The sequence below is a fragment of the Petromyzon marinus genome, chromosome 37, assembly GCF_048934315.1.
Source record: "Petromyzon marinus isolate PM22_M1 ecotype Great Lakes invasive population chromosome 37, UKy_Petmar_22M1.pri1.0, whole genome shotgun sequence".
Lineage (NCBI taxonomy): Eukaryota > Metazoa > Chordata > Hyperoartia > Petromyzontiformes > Petromyzontidae > Petromyzon > Petromyzon marinus.
In genome coordinates this window covers 18,618,690-18,639,773 of record NC_133703.1, presented here as the reverse complement: position 1 = coordinate 18,639,773, position 21,084 = coordinate 18,618,690, and the positions used below count along the sequence as shown (strand labels likewise).

At 49.6% G+C, this 21,084-nt stretch overlaps 1 protein-coding gene across 1 annotated transcript in view; it reads right to left on the bottom strand.

The window, feature by feature from the left end:
- LOC116949516 (cholesterol transporter ABCA5) overlaps positions 1–14,097 on the bottom strand; it is a 49,007-nt gene extending 34,910 nt beyond the window's left edge. Inside the window, exons 1-13 of the mRNA XM_032966899.2 lie at positions 13,555–14,097; positions 12,175–12,364; positions 11,677–11,835; positions 10,788–10,897; positions 9,826–10,052; positions 7,373–7,514; positions 6,397–6,585; positions 5,325–5,472; positions 4,513–4,717; positions 3,567–3,625; positions 2,793–2,903; positions 1,243–1,421; positions 284–403 (exon numbers count right to left, since the gene is read on the bottom strand). Coding sequence (XP_032822790.1) covers positions 284–403; positions 1,243–1,421; positions 2,793–2,903; positions 3,567–3,625; positions 4,513–4,717; positions 5,325–5,472; positions 6,397–6,585; positions 7,373–7,514; positions 9,826–10,052; positions 10,788–10,897; positions 11,677–11,835; positions 12,175–12,364; positions 13,555–13,659 — 1,944 coding nt within the window. The 5' untranslated portion in view covers positions 13,660–14,097. The remainder of the gene's footprint in view (positions 1–283; positions 404–1,242; positions 1,422–2,792; positions 2,904–3,566; positions 3,626–4,512; positions 4,718–5,324; positions 5,473–6,396; positions 6,586–7,372; positions 7,515–9,825; positions 10,053–10,787; positions 10,898–11,676; positions 11,836–12,174; positions 12,365–13,554) is intronic.
- Between the last annotated feature and the right edge of the window lie 6,987 nt (positions 14,098–21,084).

The window sequence follows — 21,084 nt, the reverse complement described above, 5'->3', positions numbered from 1 at the left end:
CTGGCAGGTCACGGGTCAGACCCAGGTGTTGACTAAGATGACCTGTGCTCTCCGCTGTGCCAACATGCTGTATATTAGCCTTCAGATGCTCTGCTCGTTGTTGCGAGCGTCGCTCCTCCGTCCTCTGCTGCTGATTGGGCGACTGCCTCCCAACTTCCCGGTAGCGTCCTTCACGAGCCTCCAAAGATCCTCCCGTAAGCGCACAGAGCGCTCACGGGAACACGCAGAGCAATACGGGGACACGCATGATGTGTGGGACGCACATGATGCATGGGTCACGCACCCTGGGCTTGCCCAGAAGGGCGGCCGCCAGGGAGAGCTTTCTCTTTTGGCCCCCGCTCAGATCCTGCACCTGTTTGTCAGCCGCTTTCTCCAGGCCGGTGGCCGAGAGAACGCGAGACACCTGCGTGGGGCGAAGACAACCAAATCAAACACATGCACGCACAATTAAGACACGCGCGCACGCACAATTATACTTTTACGGACTGTTGGGGCAAGTGCCGTTTAGCAAGCACCTATTAAAGCCAGCATGGGGCAAGAGGGAGTGGCGAGGCCAGCATCTGGCCCAGAGACCGGTTCACACATGGCTCGACACGGATATTTGTCGTGGTCGGGAAATCGAACTCCGGTCGCTGTGTTCGGAATGTGCTACCCACTGTGCCAGCATTCCTCCCATTACCACATCGACTCACGCAGAGTGATGGAGAGGAGAGATGATGTCATTATGATAGTGCTGGTGATTACAATAGTGATGGAAATCACAATGAGGATAGCAGTGGTGGTGATGATGATTGGTAGAAAGGATAGTAAGACAACGATAATGATACAAATTGTAACGGGTAGGCGAGTGGGTGGGTTGGTGAGCGAGCGAGTGATTGGCTGGGTGGCTGAGTATGTGATTCGGTGAGCAAGTGAGCTGAGTGGGTTGATGAGTGGGTGGGTGTGTGGCTGAGTGAGCGAATCAGTCGGTGACTAGGTGGATGGGTGTGCAAGCGGGTGTAGGTATGTAAGTTGAACCTCTTTCGCGCCGTACTTGGCCAACCGTGCTAATCGGAGGGACGGGGTGAATGAGCGCGAGCGAGCGAGGGATCGGCTGGGTGGCCGAGTACGTGAGTCAGTGAGTGAGTTGAGTGCGTGGGTGGATGAGTGGGTGGGTGATGTGGCCGAGTGGGTAAATGAGTCGGCGACTAGGTGGGAAGGTGAATGAGCGAGCGAGCGAACGCGCGCGCGGTCATCACGAGCCTCCGCCTCTGTCTCCGCGGCCGCCACGGACGGCTTGAGGAGCGCGAACACGCGCAGCTGCTCCCGCGCCGTCAGCCCCGAGAAGAGGATGTCGCCCTGCGGGCAGAACCCGCAGCTGGTGCGCAACGCGGACAGCTCGTCCCGATCGTCCACCCGCAGCCCGAAGATTGTCACCGAGCCTGCGGGAGGGTGGGGGTGTAGACGACGGCACCATCGCCGTCACGACGTCGCGGTCACCGCCACCGCCGTGACAGCAGCCCGAGTCTCTGTCTGCGAGATGTGGGGGTTGTGTTTATAGCTCAGAAAGTGCTTCTGAGACCCCCCCCGCCACCCCCCCCCCCCCGTCCACCCCCCTCCCGGCCCGGCATAAAGGGATCTCCGTCAAAAGACAAATATTTGATTTACAGTAAAACCTTGGATTGCGAGTAACTTGGTCTGCGAGTTTTGCAAGACGAGCAAAATGTTTTAATAAATATTAATTTGATAAACGAGCGAGGGTCTTGCAATACGAGTAGAACGTATATACGCTTTGTCTGCCGAGCGTCACGTGATCACAACTGATATACGAGTACTTTGATATACGACTGCTTTGGATTACAAACACGTTTCCAGAACGAATTATGCTCGCAATCCAAGGTTTTACTGGTATTATGATAACGGGGAAGCATGATAGTGCTCGTAAAAATTATACAATCATGGCGTGCGACACCATCGCTTCGGCCCGTGAGGTCAATGTATTTAGCATTTTTTTTATAGTACATGTTGTTTGTTTCTTAATTATGATTCTTAAATATGTTGATTTTAATTAAAGGTTAGTAACAGTCTGTGCTCTCCATTTGCCTGGGTGTAAAGTGGGCTGGTTTTTCCCAATCCTGACTAGCCGGCTCAAAAAAGTTCTCAATAAATGATTGATCAATGCTGGCGGTTTTCACGGAGGCAAGTCTCGAAGATCAACCAAACACCTTTTAGTACACTACCGTTTGTTTTCTACTGGATAACCTTTTACAGGCTACAGATGGATAGACGAATGGACAGAGCTAATGCATCAACACTTTCAACTTGAGTTGCCAAGTGTAAAGAGAAACTGTTGTGCTACTGAACACAGTGCGCCCGTGTGTGCATGTGCGTGCGTCTGTGTGTAAGTGGAGAATGGTCGCGTAGTGGTTCGCACACTGCGCGACGAACCCGGTGACCCGAGTTAAATTAGCACACCGCGCTAGGAGCCCAGCGACTCGAGTTGGATTCCCGCTCACGACAGATAACATTCGAAGTTGTCCTGGGCTTCCTCTATGTCGACTCAGCCTCAAATGAGTACCCTGTGCGGTGTGTAACCATCTGCATTCAGTAGACAAAGGCGGCCGGGCGTGGTGCTGGCCACCCACCCCTTCGTGTGCCGTGTCGCCCTTAAAGGTGTATGTATGTTGAACTTATCTGCACCGTACGTAGCCAACCGTGCTCATCAGAGGTGCTGGTTCGCTAACAGTCTGTTAAGGGCTATTCGGGGGCTCTTCGTATCTGGTGTTGTGTGTGTGCGCGCGTGTGCGTGGCACCGGCGGAGGGGGTGATGAGCCCGGTGAGGATGTTGATGAGCGTTGTTTTGCCGGCTCCATTGTGGCCCAGCAGGGCCGTGATCTGGCCCTCGTAAATGTTCAGGGAGAGGCCTGCGGGAGGAACCGATGTCCCAACACCAACATTACCCCTCCGGGTCTCCCGATCGACCCACGCTGCTGCGGCAGACCCGTTGTCACACTGCACTGGCAATCCACCGGCAATCCATTCTTGGAAAAAATCACTGAGGATGTATCTTTGCGTAGCCATTCTTGGAACACACGCGCCGGTGCCGCTCTGCGAAATTTCCGAATGGATTCACCGTCAAATCTCCTTCTTCTATCGTATGGCCGATGTAGATGCAAATTCACAACTACAATTAAACATTTAGGTGGTCAAGCCAGACAACCGCATCAGGAGCAGCGGAGTTTATCGCCGCGATGTCTCCTTCATATTTGTGGATGGGGCATTGTGTCGTTATACGTTGTACAGCCTGGGGGAGTTATACATTTTCCATTTGTGCATCAGGTATCAGCATCTATCATGGTTTGTACGGATCAGATTTAAAAATTATAAATTGCGTCGTTGACAAAGGTGGGTCTTTCGTCAAATGCCGCAGAGACAAGAGCGGTCCACCTCGAATGAATCTTACAAACCTAAGATTTACACAAACTCATCCGTACCACCGCTAAACATCGCCCACAATGATTGTGCGCCCACGAACGATCCAACAGCGCAGCGGTCGCCCAGCGCAAACCGAGGAGGGAAAAACGCACCTCTCAAAGCCATGACATCCGTTCCTTTCAGCCGGTACGTCTTCCTGACATTACGAATTCTAAAAATGGCACAGAAAAAGGCAACCTTTATTCAAGTGCACCGAAACTTACATTTATTTTGAGGAAATTCTATGAAATAATTGATTTTATCATTCATCTGAAAAGTACAAAAATTGGGCCTGGACAAAAAAATTAAATTTTGGACAATCCGAAAAAACGTCACAGGAAACGATGATACCTTTTGTGATGTTACATTCGCAATCCCCACCCCCCATGGGTGTCCAGTTTACAATTGGAGTCCAGTTTACCATGGGAGTCCAGTTCATATTGTTCATTAACGGAAGCGGTTTCGCGCGAGTGCCTTTAGTCATCATCGCAATGAGAAAAGTCCTTGCTGAACGCGTGGAGGTGTTCACACGGTAACGCGTTTTCGCTATAACCCGCGGTTCCTTCATTTGGGGAACACTTTTCGCACAATGCAAAACACGCACCGTCACAACGTGGATCGCGCGACGTTATCACGCGGGATGCGCTCGTTGCAACGTGGTGTCCGAGTGGCCGATTCCGATCTACTTTCTTGAGCTGCGCAAATTAGTGGTGCGATATAGTTCGTGGAATGATACAGTCGCCTCAGTTTTCTGTCCCGTCATCTCACTGCATGCGCGTAAACGCATCGTATCCCGTTCAACTCTATCGTTACATTATTTACGGCGAAACCGCTTCCGTTCGCCGTGTTTTCCGCTGGACGCGGCACTCTTCAGGAACGCATCGACTCGTGCGTTCAATGAGGAGGGACCTCCTGTACACCTGTTAACGAATCACTGCACGTCAGTGCTTCGGAAAAATCCAAAGGAAGGCGTGAAATTGTCCTTTTACAAACTTGCGTGCCCCCGCTGCGCCACGGGACCAGCCCCGCACCCCCCCCCCCCCCCTTCCCCGTGGTCACCTAATGGCTTCGCTCCCCAGTATCTCGCTGGGCACCGCCTCGCAGATCCCGTCTCCCTCGAGGCCTTCACCGCCGCCGTGCCCCGGGCCCCCCAACGCCACGTCGTCCACGGCGTCCAGAGGCGGGTGCCCCCCCCCGCCGTTTGCCGGGCTACGACACCAGCGCGGCAGCCGGAAGAAGGACGGGCGGCACGATGCGGGCGCCTCTATCGGGGCGGGGTGGGGGGGGGGGCGAGGGTGAGGGGTGATGAGAGATTCTGATTCAACATACATACATCAGGAAGACTTCTTCACAATTCTGGCAAATCGCCTGATGAAGGGAAACGTAGTGGGCACGTTTTGTGTTGGGCGGCAGGCAGGTTTAACGACGCATTTATACTTACGCGAATCGCCCGACTTTATCGTGGAGATTCTGATGGCTGATGTGGGGATTTAGGTTATTGCGTGGCAAGTTGACGGAAGAGTTTACCAGCTCATCGGTAATCTGACTGATATTCATATTTATAGTTCATATATATTTGTCAAATTGTAGCTTTTAATACCGATACAGATTATGGATTCACTGCTGCTGTAGATTCCACAGATTGACATCAATGTAGACTCACTCTGGTGAAGATTCCACGCATTCTGCACGCAACTGCAGCGACGTAAAAAAATAAAACCAATTCCTGAATCAAATCATGACCCCCCCCCCCCCAATTTTGACGATCCAAGTAATCGCGTAAGAACACGAATCGCCCGACTCGTAACCCCAAGGTCACGAGTTCAAATCCCCGTGCAGGGTCTCAGTGGGCCCCTCCAGGCTTCGCTCACCTGGCAGCAGGCGATGCAGCGCAGCGGCGAGGCCCAGGTAGATGGCGATGTCGAGCAGCAGCATCGTGAGGGGTACAGCGAGCGGGTTGGGGCCCTCCAGCAGGTTGGAGAAGTGGGCGCCACTCCCTCCGGCCTCTAGCGCCACCACCTGGTGACAGGGGAGCCCCGTGCCATGGATCAAACCGCCTGGCGTCTCCAGTTCAACCGAATCGCAACAATAATCCGTGCTAAGTTCGGCAACAATGATCAGCGTGAAGCCGAGTTTGTTTAGTGTTAAAGCTACAAATGGTCAGTCATAAAACTAAGAGTGGTACTCTCATATGCAGAGCGTGGGTAGAAAATCACTGCCCCCTACTGTGTGGACCGGCAGTCACTTGACAGGATTGGTAGCTCTGCAGTATCCCTTCTGCGGGCCGTTCTCTAACATGAAGGGTCGCACTGCACTGGGAGAAATCCGAGTGGATTCTTTGTCTCAAGATGCAACGTCAGTTGCAACTGTATAACTGTTGGTCTGTATTTCATTTTATTATGTTTCATTTTAATTATTTTATTATTTACCTTCTACGTGACTTTACCGAAAGAACCAAGAAGATGAATCCCTGCAGTCACGAAAGCTTTAAATTGAAAAATGTTGCGCTGTACTGTGCAATGCTGTGCCGTTTGCCTTACGTGTGGTGCAATTGCACGTTTTTGAAAGCGAGTTTGGTTAAATAAAAAAAAAATCTAGATTTCAAGGTCCACTGAGCTATATAGCTCTTTTTCATAAGCGACCTGGCCACAAATTATCGCTCAATGAAGTGGCTTATCGAGTGGAAATGTATAGCAGCAGGCAAATACTCTAAACGCATGTTTCAAAATGTGGAAGGAAAAACCAGAGGACCTGGAGAAAAATCAACGTGACCACGGGGAGAGAGACAAACACGCAAACTCCAAATATAACAACAGGCATCAGGATCAAACCCACGGCCTCTTGTATACCAGGCAAGGTAGTTAACATCTTGCCACCGTGGCGCCCCTTATTAGCAACGCCCCTCCTGATACTTGCCCCCACATGACCCCGTGACCCCCGGACCTGTGCAACGGCGAGGGCAAAGGCCGCGGGAGAGAAGAGGCTGAGGAGCCAGTGCAGTACGGTGTGCGAGTTCCACAGCAGCAGGACGGGAATGTTGAGCAGGCAGAAGAGCAGCGCAAGCAGAGAGCCCACGGAGCTCGCCGTCTTTGCCTTGCGGAAGAACGCCATGAGCACCAGCGCCATCGCCACCTGCACAGCAGCAGCAGCAATGACGACAGCAGCAACAACAACAACAACAAGGCACGCGACACAGGACATGAACGACGGCTACGATGGCGATGACAAAAATGATGACAAAAATGATGGTAACAATCACTACAACAATGACAACATTGACAATAATAATAATGACAACAATGACAATAATCACAACAGGGACCCAATGTTGAGGGCTGGAGAGAAATATTAAAATGTTAACCCCCAGAGAACTATAACCCCATTGCTTTCCTAAACCTGTAGTTATGTTGCGAGTCAGTCGTAACCGTAACCCTGTAGTGATCCGGGGGGAGAGGTGGTGGGGATATTGTTCTAGGGGCATGGGCGGAGCCACAGGAGGGCTGGGGGGGGCTCAGCCCCCCCTGAAATTTTGGGAAAGTCGGTAATCGGGATAACCGGATATCCGGCTGCTGCAAAATGCTGGCTGCCACCTTGTGGTGCCCTGCAGGCTGCTTGAGTGGCAGCCTTTCGAACTTATCGAACTTATTAGCCATATCAGCGGCTCCGACCTATTAATAAACTCCGCGTTCAAATCCAATAAAAATGTATTTTATACATTTGTGGCGCCAATGGAAAACGTACACTGGATATCTCAGAATATTGAAGTCAGCCCCCCCAAAGTCAAAATCCTGGCTTCGCCCCTGCTAGGAGGTAGTCATATCGCTATAACACGCAGTATTCAGACCCCATGATCAGAATTCTACGGGGGGGGGGGGGGGCAGTTGGGGTGGTCAAAACGCGGCACCACGCTGGGACTCACCAGCGAGAGGCCGTAGAGCAGGAACAGGAGGAACATGAGGACCGTGTTGCTCGTGTCGAAGATGTGCGTGACGCGTGTCACCACGGCGAGCACCAGCGACACGAGGCAAATCATGGCACCGTACACCATCGCCCACGACAGCCTGCGCCGACAAGAAGGGGCGGCTCGGCAAGATCCCAAACAAGAGATTTGTTCAACACGCATGCATCAGTAACGCCGTGGCATTAAAATAAATATATATAAGGCCATGTTTTGGCCAATGGCCCTTCATCATGCACGTCAGTGAGCACATCATTTGATGTGCTATGAAAAAGGGCCATCATCCAAAAGTCACCTATTGTAATTCAGTCCTTAAAATCTGATGGGGCAAGTGCTGTTAGTGAGAACGTATTAAGGCCAGAATGCTTCACTGAATAGGTGGTGTGGCCAGCACCAATTCTGGATGCTTTTGTCACTCCAGTGCTGAAATCCACATAAGGCACTGGGTACTTAGTTATTGATGAGTCACCCTAGAGAGGCCCTGGACCAGTTCAGATAATTGCCACTGACGTTACCCAGGAATTGAACTCAGGCGGCCGAGTTCATGGCATAATGTACTAACCACTATACCACTACTCCCCATAGCATATACTTTACATTAACAATAACATGTACACACACCGACAAAATCATAGATAACAGACTGTTGGCGCAAGTGCTATTCGCGAGCACCGATTAATGCTGGCACAGCACACGAGGGGTGGGTGGCCAGCACCACGCCCAGCCGCCTTTGTCTCCCCAGTGGCGATGTTTATACATATCACCAGGTACTCATTTGAGGCTGAGTCGACCTACAAGAGGCCCAAGACCGATTCAGATAATCGTCACTGGTGTGGTCCGTGAGCAGGAATCGAAATTGGGTTGACGGGTTTGTAGCGCAGTGCGCTAACCACTACACTACCGGTCCCTACATACATTACACACACACGCTTACACACAAAGACAGCGACCTCTCGTATAACCTATACAGGATGTTAGCGAGCACCTATTTAGGCCGGCACACACAAAAATTCACATATACGTAACCGCACAACGTTCCGAACTCTATTGCCCACGTCTCCTGTTACCCCCGCTCCTCCACTCGTCAATAACGACCGGTGCATGCGAGCTGGCAGGTGCTGCCACTGACACAGTGATCGCATCTCTCCTGGACATCCTCCGGCTTTGTTCGTCGTTCGTAAATTTACTTATTTATAATGAGGCCTCTGACCGCCGCTCAAATGTCAGCAGGGACTTGCGGCCAATTCTCGATTGCCTGTGGTAACAGGGGCGGACCCTGATAGAACGAAACACACATATAACACGTAGGTAAAGGTGCAGCCCTGAAATTGACTGGCTTACACCACTGCTAATAGAAGGGCCTCTGCTACAGCGAGCTCTAGAGAGCCACTCAATCGGGGGTGATTGGCCTGCACTCTTCCACGCTGGCCAGATGTCTAGGAAGACATGCCAGTGCCCATATTTCATCCTACCAGCCAGCTATTTTTTTTAATACAGTAAATTTAACACGTAGACTTTCATGACCGATATCATCCATAACACACGTTTGTTGGATTAGATCAGGTATACATATAAATGCGCCGTTAAACCTGCCACCACCCGACACAGCTAATTAGTAAGGTTTGCCACGTAGACAGAACATGCCAATTCGTTACTAGTACAGCACTACCAGCCAAGACTAAATAGAGAATCTATCTAAATTGAGAATCTATCGAAATTGAGAGAAATACAAATAATTTTAACTGTTCGGATATCTATAGACTTAGTGCTGCTGGAAGCGAATAATCAAATAATAAATTGTTTAAATGCATGCCTATACAGGTCACCATACTTCAATGGGGATTACCTGTGAACAGACAATAACAGGTACTGCTATTTTAGTGCACACAATCGACAGGAGGTACAAGAACAACGGGCATACATAATGTACATGCATAATGTACCTTCATTACCATATAATTAACCCACCTGGCAATTTATACCACTTGTCATTAATATGCATTCATTAACCCCCCCCCCCCCCCACTTCGCTCAAGAAGGGCTCACAAGTGACGACATCATCACATCCACCCCTCTCTATTTAAGGAACGAAACAGGGTTGGGTGGTGGCAGGTTCAACGACACATCTATATATTTATTCTATCTAACCCAAAAAAAACCTCCGTTATGGCTAATACGGTAAATCCCTGTCTAACGTGCGTTCACATTTCGAGTTCAAATAAATTGTCTTTCGCGGAACGGGAATTCGCTTTACGAGGACATTTTCAGGAACGCAACTCCTGCGTTAAAAACCGGCGCTCGCTGCGCAGTACAATGAACAACAACGCACCCGCCGCGGCGGGCGTACCAGAGCGGGTGTACCAACGCCGGCTTTACCAATGGCGGGTGTACCAACGCACACACGGCGGACATACCAGAGCGCCGGCGTGCGGAGGCCCATGGTGCGCATCAGGTCGCGGGAACCCTGCTCCTTCTCCAGCACCAGGTTGAGCAGCAGGAAGGAGAGGAAGGGGGCGAAGGCGCCGGCCAGGTAGATGGAGGCCAGCAACTGCGGCCAGGTGCGCACTACCGTGTGACGGCCGCGGCCCATGCGTTGCACCATGGCGCTGGTCAGGGCGCGAGCGGAGGCGTTCGTTTGCAACTACACGAGCGGGGAGAGGGAACACGGTAAAGGGACAATTCAACTAAACAATTTCTTTTATTTTTACCAGGTAAGGCCCATTGAGCTACACAGCTCTTTTTCAGAAGCGACCTGGCAACAAATGACAACTCAAATAAGTGGCTTATCGCGTGGAAATTTATCGTAGCTGCAAAATACTCTCGAATCTAAATGTGGAGGGAAAAACTGGAGGACCTCAGAAAAAAACCCACGCGCATGGGGAGAACATGCAAATTCCAAATATACAACAGGCATTAGCGTCGGGATTGAACCCATGACCTCCTGTATACTAGGCGTTCCGGCCAGGTGGCTCAGAGGTAGAGGGAGCTGACCGAAACTGAAAGGTTGCGAGAGTTCAAATCTTGATTGGGTGTTGACTCAACCCATAATCCCTCCAGGGTTGATAAAAAAAAAATACGACTTTGTAGGGAAGTGAACAGTGGTTATCATGTGGAGAGACTCGCAACCCCCCTCCACTCCTCTGTTCACAAAATATATCTGAAAGTCTTATTCGGCCCGATGTAAAGAAAGGGGTTCTCACATCTAACTTGCCTTGTGACGCATCCATTCTGAGTGCAGGAATCGCTTTAGAATCGCTGAATCGATTAACTGGTACATACGAACTCAAGACAGCAAATACATGATCCGGATAGGATTCACACCGCTGGTTATATTTTGTGTAACAGTGGGAGGCTGGGGTGGGTGATGGGGGCTCACCTGTATGAGCGCAGAGTCGATGGCCAACTGCAGCGACACGAATCCAGACTCCAGGTAGTCGTTTACGGGACACCTGGTCGAGTGCAGCTCGTCCATGGACCGGCAGTGCACTACCGAAACCGCCACAGCGACCACAACCCACAATGAACCACAACTCCCGATTAGCAAGGTTGGCTACGTAAGGTGCACAAGAAGTTCAACATACAGACAACTACAAATCACGCACGAGTCACTGCCGCCAAATGACTGCAACCACAAATCGCGTGAATCGTGACCGCAAAGCCACGCGAGTCACTACCAACATCTGCAGCTGCCACGGCAACAAATCACATCAATCACAACCACAGGTCTCCTTACTCCACCCTGCAGAACCCCCCCACTCACTAGCCGTTCAATCAGCATAATAATTGGAGGTGGATTAAGGGCTACCATCAAGACCATTAGCTCATTACGCAGGATGTCACGCGCAGAGCAAAAACAAGAAAAACCATGCACATGCAGGAATTCTGCTGTCGTGCCAGGTACTCAAGAAGCAGTACGTTCGTATGTATGTTGAACTTCTTTTGGCACCGTACGTAGCCAACCGTGCTAATCAGAGGTACGGGGGAAGGGCAACAAACTAAACACAAAAATCAGTTTTAAAGAAATGATTTTTCAATCTAAAATGAGTTTTCAATCTAGGGCACGGATGAGACCACGGGGGTCGCATAGCGGCTCTGCCAGGGGAGGGCACTCAGCGGCAGCCAGGACCATGATGGCGAGGGCAGGCCCCTTTAGCGCTGGTTTGTGACTCCAAGTTTCGTGCCACCTTTTCCATCGACACATCCTTTTACACTCGTACACTCAAAGCCTCGTTTTCCGAGTTATTGTTGCGTCGCGCGAGGCTCACTCTCCAGCTGGTCGTACGACACGTCGGTGCTCGGCACGGTGTTGTACGGGAAGAGCAGGCGGTACTCCATGCTGCCGTTGAACACCACGCCGCACGAGTGCAAGGTGGCGACATCTTCCCTCAACGCGCTCTCGGTGGGGAACTCTTGCACCGGCTTGGCTTCAGGGATTGGGAAGAAATCACGCGCAGAATGGATTATGCAAACACCCCTCCAACATGAGTTCATCTCCAGAAGAGTATTGTTGTTGCTGCTGTTGGAACGAAAGCATGCTACGCGCTGCGACAAACGGTTCAGAAACGTGAACATTAACGCGGGTGTGGAATCGGCAGCTCAGAGCTTGCGCATCAAGAAGCGCGGAGATGTGTGCGCCCGAATTGCATTGGCTCACAGAAAGAGGAGCGCAGGGATAAGAGAAAAATCTCGGCTCGCCGGTGTTAATAGCGTGAGGGGGAGGGCCGGAGTCCCTGGCACGCGGTTATTTGGAGGACACGCCGTACCGAGCTGAGCGGCCACCAGGTACATGACCCGGCGCGCGTGGTCCGAGTCCGCCACGTAGCCGACGTCGTGGTCGAACTCGAGGGGCAAGGGGAAGGCGGGTGGCGGGGGCGACTCGGAGAGCTCCACCTGCCTGTTCATCTCGCTGATGAGCACGAGCAACAGCACGAAGCAGAGGGGGATCAGCAGCTCCTGCACCGCGGACTCAAAACGCATACGGGGGGGGGGGGGAGCGGAGACGTCGGGTTATGGCGCGGGGCTTTTCCCCGAAAAGAAAAAAAATGAGGGTATTTATTTGTACTGGACGAATCCGATGAGCTATAAAGCTCTTTTACGCGGATGTCCAGTAGGGGCGGGGAAGAACGTTACAACACGATGGTAGGGGCCACGTACAAGAAAGGTTTAAAAAAAAATCACCCAAACACATTCAAATACAGTAAAACTAAACCATCGCCGTCCTACCAGGCAAAGCCCACTGAGGTATTCACTCATTTGTCTGAAGTGGCCTGGCCACAAATGAAATAACAGCACGGTTAATGTGTTGTTTTTTTTTCTTCTTCTGTTCAGTACGAATGTTTTGACAAACACGACGCCGATATACAGCGGGGGGTCAGGGTCGGGGTCAAAACCGACGACCTCCTCCTGTATACCGGGCGAGGTAGTCAACATCTCGGGCACCGTGGCACCCAACAATTATGGGGGGTGGGGGTGTTTGCACCAAAAGCTTTGATGACGGTCGTTCATGAGGTGTTTGTTAATATACATTCTTAAAAAAAAAAAGACTCAATCGCCTGTGAACAAATCTGCGCGCCTCGCCAGACGGGTCCCTATGGAGGAGCGCAGCAGTCGGTGTGACAGGCCGCGGCCGGCCAACAGAGGGCTGAGTTAGTGCAAGCAAAAATCCATCGTACAATAATCACAGTAACTCTTTCTATGCTAGAACAACAACAACAACAACGTCCATGCCTGCCCCCCCCCCCTTCCTACCGCCAAACCGGCGGGGTGAAGTATGGTCACGACAAACCCCTTACACGAGGCCACATCAGCAGCGGCGGCGGGGGGGTGGTGGGTGATGTGTGTGTGACAGGCAAAACCAGCGCCGTGCGTTCCGTGTGTTATTATTATTGTTGTTGTTTTATCCTCTCTCTCTCTCTAATTTACGTCCAAACAAGCGCTGTTGGTTTCTCGATTCGCGTCGCGCAAGGAGCCCCCGGGTCGCTCGGCCCCCCCTCGCTGTGCCGTCCTCCTCTCGGCAAACGCGAGCGCTGGCGCCGCGCACTGTACGCGGAATGCACGGCGCGGTAGCGGCGATCATGGAGAAGAAGAGAGAAGAGAGAGAGAGACAGAGGGGAGGCAACGCGATGGGCCAGGCTCGGACTCGCCTGCAGGGTCTGCTGCTTGTTGCGCACTTTGATGAGGCCGTTCCTGTAGAGGAGGGCCTTCGTCTGGCCCCAAATGCCCACGGTCGTTCGCGCTTCGGGTCCCATGGCCGCTCGCCTCTCTTCCTCGTTCGCTCGGCCGCCACCGCCGCCACCGCCACCCACACGCGCGCGCGTTTCTCTCAACAGCAAAGTAATAAAAAAAACCGTCCGAAACACAAACCGATGCAATTTCTGAGGTGAAATGTAACTAAATAATGCCAATTAACGCCCCCCCCCCCCGTCTGCCTCTGTCGTGACGCGAATAAGTGGACCGCTTCGTCAAGTCTTGCGAGGAGACCTCAATGTATTCGCTTCAGAGTTAAAGCCGGCACACTTCATGGATATGTAGGACGCCGGCCACCTACCCCCCCCCACAACGAGTTACGCACCGAGGCAACCACAACTATTATCAGCAATTCACGAGGTAACAAACACCAGGGTGGGAAAAGTGCTAAGTGATGTGTGGAGAAGTGGGGGGGGGGTGGTTTATGCGTGAGTGGCAAGGAAGAAGAAGTCTGGTATTGTACTGCCCCCCTGTGGTATAGGCGCTTATTGTACATTATTTATGTTGAACTTCTTTGGCGCCGTACGTTAGTGGCCGCCAACCGTGAGAAAATCGGAGGTGGGTGGGGATGGGAACGACAACAAACTTCAACACACAAGGAGCAGTTGTAAAGAAATGAGTTTTTTTCAGTTGAGAATGAAAATTAGTTTTCAATTTATTTTGCGGACCATCTGCCGGCGCTGTGAGTTTGTCGCTAGATTTCGGAGACTAAGCGAGGAAGAGTTAGCGTGTGAAATAGTCGTAGTCGTTTAGATTTAAAGCTTTCGTGACTGCAGGGATTCATATTCTTGGTTCTTTCGGTAAAGTCACGTAGAAGGGAAACAATAAAATATAAAACAATAAAATTATCTTACGACGTTTCGACTGCAACACAAGCAATCATCATCAGGTGTGAAAACCACAACAAGAAAATTTGAATAAAGTGGCGGTTGTTTTTAACGTTAGCACCACGGAGAGAGATTTGACAATTTGTTCGTCCATTATTTTTCGTCTCTCCCCCCCTCTTCTTTTCCGAACATAGATGGACTCGTCCATCTGAACAAACTGTCAAATCGCTCTCCGTGGTGCTAACGTTAAAAATAACTTTTTCAAATTTTCTTGTTGTGGTTTTCACACCTGATGATGATTGCTTGTGTTACAGTCGAAACGTCGTGAGAATTTAATTGTTTTATATATATATTTTTTTATTATTGTATTGTTTCCCTTCTACGCGACTTTACCGAAAGAACCAAGAATATAGTCGTTGTTGAATCAGTGCCACTTGAAGGAGGATGATAAAACGCTGACTGCACTGAACTGTGCCAATCAAGTCAAAAGCTGTCGTCTAAACGATATATTTTTTTACTGGTAGGAACCTCCTGGTTACACCACCAGCCCACAGGGGATTATTGTGTCCGTCCGTCGTGCGTCCAAAAATGGGAGGGGTGGAGCTGGGTGGGGTGGGGCTGGGTGGGGAGGGGCTGGTCACCCCGTGGTGCCCTTGTAAAACTCAACGTTTAACCTACTCACGCCGGCTTGTGCCCGCCCTCACAGTCGGGCATATTGTGCTGAATACACCACGCCGCCGTTGACCCTGGCCATTGACCGAGCAACCCAACGTTCCTACCAGCCCCCTTCGCAGGAATGTGTTTTTATTTTACCAGGCAAGGCCCACTGAGCTTTAGAACTCTTTTTTTCAGGCGCGACCTGGCCACAAATGATAGCTCAACGAAGTGGCTTATCGCGTGAACATTTATAGTCGCAGCCAATTGTAACGTTCTTACCCGCCCCTGTTGGACATCTGTGAAAAATATATGTATAGCTCGTAGGATTCCTCCAGTATAAATGAAATATTCTGATTCCGAAATACTCAAGAAACGCATGTTTCTAAATGTGGAGGGAAGAACCGGAGGACCGGGAGAAAAAAATCACCACGGGGAGAGACAGAGCGAGATGCGAACTCCAAATATAAAGCAGGCGTCAGGGTCGGGATCTAAGCCACGACCTCCTGTATACCAGGCGAGGTAGTCAACATCTAGCCATTGTGATGATGATGATGATGAGAGAGACGCAAACTCCAAATATAAAGCAGGCGTCAGGGTCGGGATCTAACCCACGACCTCCTGTATACCTGGCGAGGTAGTTAACATCTAGCCACCATGATGATGATGAGAGAGACATGCAAACTCCAAATATACAGCAGGCGTCAAGGTCGGGATCTAACCCACGACCTCCTGTATACCAGGCGAGGTAGTTAACATCTAGCCACTGTCGCACTTTCCATATGCAGCAGCATCGTGTCAACTACCTTGAACATTGTCCAGCGACATGATTCCAGGGTTTCCATTGAGGATCCTGCATCTCTTTATCATGCTTAACGCTTGAAAACGCGTCACGTTCGTTGATATCAACGCCGTGTGGCCTTGAACGAAAACAAATACGTATCTAATAGGCGACGTTTCGGGAAATGACTCTTGTCGTTCCAATTTGTATCCGTCAATGGATTCGGGTGTTTCGTTGTTCTAGGAATCTAGGGCATAATTAATTGACAGTAACCCAATGAAATTGGATGCAACGGAATGGTTTGAACACAGTGGAAAAACCACGCACAACGGGACACAGGACTTTTGCGCAAGCAAGCATTTTCTTTATTCCAAGGCCAGAATACCGGTCATTAATATGCAACCGGCGTTCGATACAACTTTATAATACAGGTGATGTTACGAAGGTACAGTATTGGTATCAGACAACGCTCTGTACGCACAAAACAAAAACAACTTAAAACAATCCAATATCAACAGCATTAAATGTCCACGCACGACTCAAATGTTATAAGGACTTGTTACGAAAGCCCCCAAGTGGCTGTGGTACTTATTGATGACTGGACCGTTACGCCCCGTCTGGTATCCCGAGTTAGAGGAGTGCTCTTCTTTATTGCAGGGTCCCCCGTGGGCCACTTGGCGGACTTCCTGGGTGGCCTTTAGTGCGGCCCCTGGCATTCGATCCCACACCCCCCCCCCCCGAGAATACACAAACATTGAAAACACCCCCCCCCACCCTCAATCATCACCATGCTGTCAAACCCCACAAATCTGGCTGTTGCCTGATGATGCTAGTTATAATTACTGGCGAAACGTCGTACTCAGATTGTAAATGTTGTGGCTTGGCTCTCCAGCACACCGGTGTGCTGTACTAGTACACTACACTATACACTACACTATACACTACACTATACACTAGTGCTGTACAGTAAAACCTTGGATTGCGAATGTTTTGCAAGACGAGCAAACATTTTCAATAAATATTAATTTGATAAACGAGCGAGGTCTTGCAATACGAGTAGTACATATACGCTTTGTCTGCCGAGCGTCAGCTGATCACAACTGATCAGGTGACGCTCGGAACGAAGTATGCGAATTATGCTCGCAATGGAAGGTTTTACTGTACTAGTAACGAATTGGCATGTTCTGTTTACGTGACAACCCTTACAAATTGGCTGTCGGGTGGTGGCGGTTATAACGACACGTATATTTACGCGAAATAACCCCCCCCCCCCAAAAAAAAACCCCTGTATCATGGACGATATTGGTTGTGAAAACCTACGCGTTAAACAAAACCCCCAGTAGTTTCAAATGTGTAGCGGTTCCTCGCACTGATGATGTCTTGTCGGCGAAAGTGCCACTGAGCGCCCCACCGCCCGCCCCTGAAAATTTGTGAGGAAATCACCGATCGTGCGAAATCGTAAGCCGATCACGACAGGTAGGCAGATACTCACGTTGCGCGTGGCACAATACCGTACCGCAACAATGGGATTACTCCATCAGATTGCCATTGTTTCGTGTGAACACTCAATCCCATGTCATCTCCTCTGGAGCATAAGCAGACATACTTTACTCGAGTATACACCGATTGACTACCCTAACTGATTCGTTATAATATACCTGGATTCACGTTCCACAGCACCATACTTCCATGAGGGCAAAAACACTTCCATGAGGGCAATGCCACGCCTATTTTACAAACCATATACCATATATATGGGCTGATGGCGGCTTGAGATCTGATCGGTGATCAGACCTCAATTTACCCCATCGAGCATTGGACACTGGAGAACACCACAGGGTAAATCTAAAACACAAAAAACAGCGGAGTGGTGTGAAGGTAGGGGACAGGTTCTAGAGTTTACTCTATCCTTAGCGCACCCTGTAAAATGGTCGATCGATCCTAGCGGGAAGATGGGCGGATAAGGATAACTTTAAATACCTCTATTTCCTTTCGTTTTGCCTTCGTAATGGCTCCCTTCCAACTTTTGCCTCCTCCCCCCCACTCCAGTCTCCCCCAGACCCCATCCCATGCCTGGATTAGAAATTGAACTGTCGCGAATCTTGTTTAGCTCCTGTTCAAGGAGGAAAGCCTATCCCACAGGGCACACCCCCTGACGTGTATATTTTAGATCAAATGCGTTAAGATTATTTGGTTGCTGCTATACATTTCAACGTCATAAGCCACTTTCGTTGAGCTTATCATTCGTGGTCAGGTCGATTCTGGAAAAAAATGCTACATAGCTAAGTGGGCCTTACCTGGTTAAAGGAAAAAAAAGAGTTACATTTACGTAACTTCAATAAAAAAAGCCTGCAAATCTTCAGATATGCTTTAAAAAAACTCCACTGCTGTATCATTCTTGTAAAACGACTTCAACAAATAAAAAAACACGACAGTAAAAATGATACAACACGTCCTCCCCACCCCTACACCGCAAGTTTCTGAGCTCCACCAATATAGTAACCCATCGGGTAAACAACCATCCTAAATTGTAATCCAAGTGCAGCTATTTTTTTAACTTCTGACAGAGGAAATATAATGGCTTTGTACATGATATATCATTCCAAAATCCGTCAGTTAGCATTTCAACACATTCTTCCTTACCATTGTATGCGTTAGGTTCACCCGATTTCCAGTGTGTGTAGTCACCCAGTGGAGTCCCATTTACATACCGGAATGTTTTTTCATTTGTAATGTTATTAATCCCAATAAACATCGTTTCATTCCAAATGTAGTTGTGCAATCGTTTGTTCAGGATGCTGGACGTTGGCATGGCTAAGTCCCCGCCATACTTTTTACAATGAGCGCTTGCATTGTCAAAAATCTTCTTCTCATACACCGGCCAATAGACAATTTGCAGAACATATTCTGTCCAGGGAAGAAGCATGGTTCTGGTGTTAGGTGGAGGAAGATGTTACTTGTTGCATTTCTTAGGGCATGCCCAACGGCATGTAGCTAGAACCTTTGGACCCTGGTTTGGCTCAAAATTGGCCCCGACGTTCCATGTTTGCTGAGGAGTGGCAGGGATGAAGTTCAATAAAATATCTTGTTACTTATTAGAAAAAAAAACATATAAGGGTTTGGTATTGTGTGTGCGTGTGTGCTTGACCGTGTAAAAGTGATGTAGTGGTTAGGCACTGCACTCTGAACACGCTGCAAACCCAGAGCCCCAAGTTCGATTCCCGGCCATGTCTATCATCCTGGTCACCCTCTAGGTCCACTCAGCCTTAGACGAGTACCTGATGTGGTGTGTAAACATCAGCACTGGGGAGATAAAGGCGGGCGTGTTGCTTGCCAAACCACTCCCTCGTGTGCCGTGTTGGCTTCCAAAGGTCTTCCCGAATAGCATTCGCCTCAATAGTCTGTTATGGGGGGGGGGGATTTGTTTTCTCTCACAAAGGTATGAAGCTTGCCAGTTAGGTGGCACTCAGACACCACCGGTGCAAATCTTCAGATATGCTTTAAAAAATTCCACTGCTGTATCATTCTTGTAAAACGGCTTCAACAAATAAAAATACACGACAGTAAACATTATACAATACATACTCCCCCGGCCCGACACCGCGGGTTTCTCAGCTCCACTAGTATAGTAACCCATCGGGTAAACAACCATCCTAAATTGTAATCCAAGTGCAGCTATTTTTTTAACTTCTGACAGAGGAATTGTAACTTCTCAGAACATGGTATATCATTCCAATATCCATGACGTAGCATTTCAACACAGTCTTCCTCATTTCTGACTGCGTTAGGTTCACCACGATTCCAGTGTGTGTAGTCACCCAGTGGAGTTCCATTTACATACCGGAATGTATTTTCCTTTTTAATGTAATTAATCCCAATAAACATCGGGTCCTTCCAAAAGTAGTTGTGCAATTGTTTGTTCAGGATGCTGGACGTTGGCATTGCTATGTCCCCGCCATACGTTTTGCAATGAGCGCGTGCATTCTCAAAAGTCTTCTTCTCATACACCGGCCAATAGAAAATGTTCAGGACATATTCTGCCCAGGGAAGAAGCATGGTTCTGGTGTTAGGTGGAGGAAGATGTTACTTGTTGCATTTCTTAGGGCATGCCCAACGGCATGTGGCTAGAACCTTTGGACCCTGGGTTGGCTCAACATTGGTCCCGACGTTCCATGTTTGCTGAGGAGTGGCAGCGATGCAGTTAAATAAAATATCTTGTTACTTATTAGAAAAAAAAACATATAAGGGTTTGGTATTGTGTGTGCGTGTGTGCGTGACTGTGTAAAAGTGATGCAGTGGTTACGCACTGCACTCTGAACACGCTGCAAACCCAGAGACCCAATTTGGATTCCCGGTCATGTCTATCATCCTGGTCATCCTCTAGGTCCACTCAGCCTTAAACGAGTACCTGATGTGGTGTGTAAACATCGGCACTGTTGAGATAAAGGCGGGCGTGCTGCCTGCCAAACCACTCCCTCGTGTGCCGTGTTGGCTTTCAAAGGCCCTCCCGAATAGCATTCGCCGCAACAGTCTGTTATGGGGGGATTTGTTTTCTCTCACAAAGGCACGAAGCTTGCCAGTTAGGTGGCACTCAGACACCACCGGTGTACAGAATGAACAGCACTGGAGCAATGTTCGTGGCCTGCTGGCAACTCCACCAACGTGGACGGCGAATCATCAGCCGCTCAGCATGTCCGTGACGAGTTTGATCGTCGGGCGGCATGGCAGAGCTGTCGCAAAGCCTCAGGAGGAGAACCTTCTGCCGTACGGTATCAATGACTCATATCTCATTGCTGATGCATTTGGTTGTGAAGATTTGCTGTGAAACCCCACCGGATGAGTGAGCTGAAACAATAACTGGCCGATCAAATTTTGATTTAAAGCTTTCGTGACTGCAGGGATTCATATTCTTGGTTCTTTCGGTAAAGTCACGTATTATTTTATTGTTTCCCTTCTACGTGACTTTACCGAAAGAACCAAGAATATAACTGGCCGATCATCAAAGGCTTTTGCACCACGTGACCAATTTTTTTAGTCATTTTTTTTGGTTGTGTCGGGTGGTGGACACGTGATTTGGTCAGCTCATTCGGTGGCCTAGCCCAAACATTTATTCCGAATCCTACTAATAATGGCTATGTTCATTGAAAGAGGTGCATGGTCAGTAT